This window comes from Macrobrachium rosenbergii, chromosome 1 (assembly GCF_040412425.1).
Source record: "Macrobrachium rosenbergii isolate ZJJX-2024 chromosome 1, ASM4041242v1, whole genome shotgun sequence".
In the NCBI taxonomy this organism is placed as follows: Eukaryota; Metazoa; Arthropoda; class Malacostraca; order Decapoda; family Palaemonidae; genus Macrobrachium; species Macrobrachium rosenbergii.
Genome location: NC_089741.1, coordinates 58,361,304 through 58,368,406, shown reverse-complemented (window position 1 = coordinate 58,368,406; position 7,103 = coordinate 58,361,304). Strand labels below are relative to the sequence as shown.

The 7,103-nt window shown below is 33.2% G+C and overlaps 1 protein-coding gene across 1 annotated transcript in view; it reads right to left on the bottom strand.

Annotated features, from left to right (window-relative positions):
• Positions 1 to 709: 709 nt before the first annotated feature.
• The window catches only part of LOC136840486 (golgin subfamily A member 2-like), a 142,227-nt gene continuing 135,833 nt past the window's right edge, over positions 710 to 7,103 (bottom strand). The window contains 1 exon segment of the mRNA XM_067107152.1: positions 710 to 7,004. Coding sequence (XP_066963253.1) covers positions 6,694 to 7,004 — 311 coding nt within the window. The 3' untranslated portion in view covers positions 710 to 6,693.

The window sequence follows — 7,103 nt, the reverse complement described above, 5'->3', positions numbered from 1 at the left end:
TCACACAAGACACTCCATCGAAGGCTGAACCTCTTTTCTTTTTTTTTTTTTAGACATAAGCCTTTTGAGGAAAGAGCATCATGACAAAGGCAGTACAACTGGAGACTGCTGGTCTTTTGTGGCATGGTTTACTACCAATAATGATCTAAATTCAGTTTTAACCAGGCAACAAAGCAGATATGCTTTGCAAGGGAGATCTTTTTTATTTCTCTTAAGTGACCTTGGCACTGGGAGGCATTTTCACCTCTAAATCTTCTTACTCCAGTTATCCTTTGGTTATTGTCAATTTTCTTCAGTTGTAGACACTACTCCCCTTGTACCGAGTTTAACTCAGATTTTCTACTGTACCTTAGTTAAGGGAAAGGCAACAAATCTGCACTAATAAGTCATCCATCTTGAAAATAGACAGACCTGTCAGTATATACAGGTTATAATATATATGTGACTTCTATAGATGTAGCATCATTCACACTAGATTTCCCTAAGCTGTGAACGAATTCTTGTGTGTATGGGATCATTTTATCACTTGCCTATGTGATAATCTTTGAGACTACTAGCTGCAGATGACTGCTTTCTCTTGGAAGACTAAATCATTCCTCACAAAAATCACCTTACTACCTTGGGTTCAGAGTTGAAATTTTCCCTACTTGTATTTAGGAGTACTTACATATGCAAATCAACAATAACAACAAAGAAAACAAGTGGAAACTAGATGCATATTAATTTTTTATTACAAAATATTAAATGCAAATTCACAAATAAATATTACAAAATTGTTACCTAAGCATACACCTTGGTCTATAAAACTGTTAACAGGAGAGCACCTCTTTGGAAAAACTGACATGGCAGCAGGCTACTGCTAAGTTGAAACAGCATTTATAAACTGCTGAATTTTATTAACCTACAGCTGATAATGAATTTTAAAAGGACTTTTAATCATATTAAAAGTTTTGGAACAAGACCCAAAGGTCTTAAAAGTTGTAGTCTTAACTATTGAGCTTTGGCAAATACTACATGGATCATCAAATTTTTAATGAAATTCCAAATTTTACAAAACATGCAACATACAGCACACATCTTACTGCTGTGCTGCAATATCAACAATAAAATATTTGAAAGATGTAACAATTGTGTTTGCACTGCCAAGCTTGTCTGACATCATAAGGAATTACATAATAACCAAGAACTCCTGTCTGTACACCTGCACTAAACACCATTCCCATGGAATAGCTCTTGTTTCTAATTACTGTATTGTGATAAGAGGCCTTAACAGCTTGTATAACATATTAAAATAAAAATTCAGTCTTTGAGGCAAAAAAAATATACAGTTATATAAAACAGAAGCACCTTAAAACCAATATTTACATTTAGATTGTTTTACTTGGCCCAATGTTTTAGTAACTAAAGTTTTCACGAACAGGAAAATACTCTCATGCTAATAAGGACCAACTTGTGAAATTTGAAATATTTAGCAATTTTTAATTAAAATTTAGGATTCACTCATCACAGTGAAAAAGGAAATATTTGTAAAATACAACAAATAAGACACAAATCTTGTAGAAAAGTCTGTCTCAATAGGGTCTTAAACTGAAGTTACCCCTGAGAAAGAATTGAGAATGGAGGAATTGAGGAAATATATGACAATGAGAATGGAAGAACTGAGGAAAAATATAACAACAAAGATTTACCACTTAGACTGGCATACAAATAACATTACATACTGTACTCTGATTTCTGCAGATTGCAGTGACAGTGATTTAAATCAGAAACCACTACTCAAGTGAATAAAGTTGGAGAAAGGAGAAAGAGAAAATACAGTAATCCTTCAACTCAAAGACTTCAAACTATCAGACTTCACTGTTGAACAACTTCATTATTATAGCAGTTTTTGCTAAGCTATCTTTTGCTCAGAATTGCAAAGAGTGGTCAAGTTTAGGCTTCAGCCATATTTGGAATTCCTGTTAGTTGTGATATCTTGAATGTACAAGTGTAGGCTGTACTATATTGTTTTTGTTACTTATCAGATAGACACTTAAAATAGGCAAGTTGAGGGGCAACTGTATTCACCATTTCTACAGACCTTAGTGAATGAAAAGAACCAGCCCGCTATACTGAATATCAAATACATAAAATACAACAAAGGATACATAATATAGATTAGACAATCCACAATATTGCTACCAGTTGCTTTAGGGACATTATTACCAATTGCATCAGAACCCTGTACAGAGTCCAGTAAATACAGCATCGTGCCTTTTACAGATAAGGATTACTGAAGGTTTTTTGCATTGTACCTTTGGTCCCAAGCTGCATTAATAAAAAAAAAAAAAAGTAGCCTCTCAGCCTGTCAGCTCACAATAATTATCAGCAATATTACAATGGGTTTTTAGCTAGGCTACCATTTTAGGTAATTTATTTTGCAGATCTTTTGAAATGAATGTGAAGTGTAAAGAACATGTTGGCTTAGGAATTTCTATTAGCTAAAAAATATACTGAATGTTGACATAACAGGTTTTCTGTATGATCTGTTACTTCTAAGATTTTCAATTGCTGGGCCAGATTACAAAACACATGATAAGCTCGGGGGCTCCTTAAAGCATCCAGAAGTGTGATTTAAGGTATGTTATATAATTATTTTCTTAGGAAATCTTATCACAAAATTTATAATTTATAATTTCAGTGCCATAGAAATTTAACCTAACAATATTTTGAAAACCAAGCACAGTAAGAGGAAGTTTTCTATTTACCAAGATCTCATAAAGCACTGTAAATTATTTTATTTGAATATTTTAACAAGTGCATGTTCACTGTAGTTATTACGTATTCCCCCAAAACAATTGCTCTTTATTTACACTGAAATTCATAATACAGTACAGTTCATTAAATAGTTAAATGTTTTCAGAAATAAAGTAATCTTGCATTCTGCAGGTTTGTGATTCTTTCAAGTTGAATAAAGCCTCTGGATTCAGCATGTAAGACTCAATTCATCTGAAGTAACATCATGGGCATCCTAAATCCAGATTACTTTGATGTAGATACAAATGTAAGCACTGTATCATGGCAGTGGTGCCAATGGGACTTCCTGGCTGAGACAGCCGAGCAAAATCCAAACCAGGCATTCAAGAGAACAACTTATCACATACCTTAATTTCTATGTATGAGACTCAAAATCAGTACACTTTTGGTCTCAAGGCCAGGCCATGGCTTCCAATATCTGTAACCCGGCTTGATGAGAGTTCATCACATACCTTATGAAAATTCAGACCAGTTCCATAAGAAACAAGCCTGAAACTCCACACCATAAATGCAATTTAAATATGATACTGACAACAAATTACAGTATCAGAGGATTTTCTGAAATCAGTAAATTTGCATCCATCAACTGAACATCAGAATACAATGGTTGATTTGCAAAACTTACTTGAACAAGCTCAAACCCTTGAATCTTGGCAGAAGCAGTTCACATTATAAATCTGGTGAAATTGCTTTTAAATACAGCAATTCTAAAGCACATCCAATGCAGCAGAGCATCACTTTAGTTTTAAACTACAAATTTCAGCAAATATAAACAGTATTTCCTCTGTGTTCTTGGTACAGTATATATATCTCTGAAGCAGAGATTCAGGTAGTGATGAAGAATACTATTCATGTGGCAGAGTACTATTCATGTGGCACTCACGATTTGAAAAAGTGTCATCTGATAAATGAGTTTAATCTGCATCCAACATTACTGCCATCTAAGTAACTTTGCTCCAGAACTTTTTCAAAACCACTGTACTTCCTGAGGTGAATGGTAAGATCCTTCTACATAATGCTAGCAGCTGCCTAAGCTTTGTAGACCATTCATTGGTAAAGTATCAAGTGGGTATTACTGTCTTATAGAAGAGCTGTCTATGCTAAATTGCAATTTAGTTCTTTGGCACTTCACTAAAAAGAATGTTTTTGAATCAATGTCTGACTAATCTTACTCACAGTGTGTGGAATTCTTACTTGCCATGACATTGAAGCTGCATTCTGTCATTATTAATTCACCAAAATTATACTGTTTGCTCGTTACTACTTTGATTACTGCTGTTCTTGAACTTAAGCTGTCATCACATCATTCTGAATCTGGTACTTGCATATTTATATTTAAAATGTTGCCTGATGAAGCATCACATTCACAACAACATATTTAACCCACTTGTGGAAGATTCTGAATAGTTAGAAATAGAAAAGAAATAATCCATGTCTGACTTGATTATGGGTGAGATACTACAGTTGGTGGGATACTATAATTGGTGAATCTATCAGATATACTGAAATCTCGTAGGTAAATAGTTTTGCATTTTCAAATACGTCTTCTGATAATAAATCTACTCTTGACAATGTGCAGCTTCAAGTTTTCATTTTCTACTTGCAGAAAAATTACCTTGCTGACTGTCATCATACCATGATGTTCTCTACAAACAGTACCAAATAGTGGTAAAGTTCAGAAATTTATAATCAAAGCCACATGATAACTTTCATGTGGAGAGAGGATTGCCCTAACCACAAGTTGGGATAGCACACTCCCATCTCATCTGAAAACTTCTTGAGCATCATATAAATCTTGCGAGTAGTGCTGCGAGATCTTTAATAGTTAGTTCATACGACCCATATTGCATAATTCATAGCATACTAAAACCGTCGTAAAATTTTGTAAACAAAACCTAGTTAGATCTTTCTACTATCTTGACCTGCTGGGCATTTACCTTACACTTAAACTGCATGCAAATAAAATAATGCTTAGTTTGATAAAAAATAGCACTTACATTCTTCTTGGTTACTCATTTCTCCCTTAAAACTTGAAAATTTAATTTTGAATACACATAGCTTTGACTACATATGGCCTTTAAATAAGGAGTGGCCTTTCCCTATATGAGTTCAGAAAATACATGTATTATGCATATTGCAAATCTGTAACAAACTGATGCCTTTCATAAACAGTCCACTAAGCCAAATTTCTCACATGAATTTAAAGATAAGTATACAGTGCAATACCAGTTTTAATGACTAAATCCATGTTAATCTTACAGAATTGCAACTGTTAGAGATTTAACGTTCTGAGAACAGTAGCCTCCTCATGAAGTATTATCAGCATATAGATGTCAAGTATAAATGCATAATTTCTCTTAACAATATTTACTTCATATATTTTCAAACAAATCCTATATGTAATGATGAAATAATATTACTTAAATGTATAATGGAAATTAATTTAGAGAGCCATATGGCCATATGCAACAAGCCTTTACCAATAATACAAGTTGAGATATTTTAAGCATTACTAAAACACACGGTTCACACCAGAAACTGAAATCTACCTAAAATCTGTTTTCAGCCAATATTCTTAAGTGACAAAACATTGTAAGACTTATCTCATCTTACCTTTTTTCTGTTGCTTATTAAGAATACTGTGTGGTAAACTACCTAATGTTATTTTATATTTATAATAATGCAAAATATCCCCACTGGATTATTGGTAGACGCTTGTCACATACAGCCATATGGCTCTCTTCAAATCAATTTATTTTCATTATGCTGTATCTTTAAGTAAATCCTATCATCACAGAACTTATTTGAAAATATGTTTAATGAATATTGTAATTAAGAGAAAATTACATATTCATAATTATAATCTATATGTTGTCATCCACTTGCCCTCTTATGACAAGTAATAAATTATTAATGGAAAGTCTTAAGTTATTGACATATTTTGCTATATATTATTAACTCAAGACAGTAACAAAATTATACACAATGAAGATAATACCAGCATTTCAGTCTATTGGAGTACAAATAAAACCTATTAAAAAAAATACAAACATAAAAGATGGGTAATTGCCTGAATAACATTTACTGCATACGCTGAACTTGAATACTGTATTACCTGAATAACATTTACTGCATACGCTGAACTTGAATACTGTATTACACGTACTTTTATTTGCCTCTCCATTTTCTAAATACTTAGTTGAAATGCAAGTTCACTGGTTACACCTTGATTTGCCAAGAAAAATATTATTTCTTGAAAACTTGCTTAAATGTAAATGACTTTTTGCTGTTTTTCACAAGTAAGTTATGAATATTTCAGTCACTCAGCAACTCGCTCTTTTGCTGACAATTCATTTGAAGCTACTACCATAGGAGGAACTGGTAATTTGCAATTATTAAGTGTGAAATACAAATGGAAATGTTATGTACACCTCAAAAATGTATGAAACAATGAGGCCATATCAATCCCCAGATGTATTACGATGGTAATGCTTCATGATAATAAAAGACCCTGAGAAGACAAGAGCCTTGTTTCAAGTGTTTCAATAAGAATTATCTTTCTTTGGTAGTAAAATAATGTCAACTGGGGCAGGAGGTATGGGGTTCAGACAGTCAACTGAGGCTGAACCTTAAGTTTCATCATAACATTACTTGGTAGCACATACTAGAAAAAAAAAAACTTAAAATTACACTTGGATATCAAATCAAGAATTTAAGTACATAACCATTACAAACTTCCAAGATGTCCCAGACAGGTGACCAAGAAATGGAAATGTTAAAATTAGTTACTGGCAAAAATCATGCAAGATAAGGCCCTTCATTATACAGTAACAATAACTATGCTATAACAAAATATCTCAGCACATACTTTGATAGAAACATAAATTTATACAAATCTCAAACAGTTATTAACTTCCCTGAACAGAGTGGACATGGGTGGAATTTTTGAAGACCACAGTGTTCCATCTGGCTAGTGGCTTCCATTTCATTTAACAAATCTATTATTCTTTGAACAGTTGGACTCTTTGCTGTTGTATCTTTACCCTTAGCTGGTGATTCTTGTGCTCCATTGATGTGAAAAGTACTTTCAGCATTTGACTCAGATGTTGAAGATTTCCCACTTTCATTCTCCTCTTCTGCTGGCTTTTCAGAAGGCTCCTCTGCTACTTCAACATGATTTTCTTCAGTAGTACCATTCACTACTGGATCTGTAAGAGGACAAAAATGGACATGTGAAAACACTGATGAGATGCTCTGAGACAAAGTTGATGTACCTAAGAATAAACACAATGGTCCCTTTGCTTATA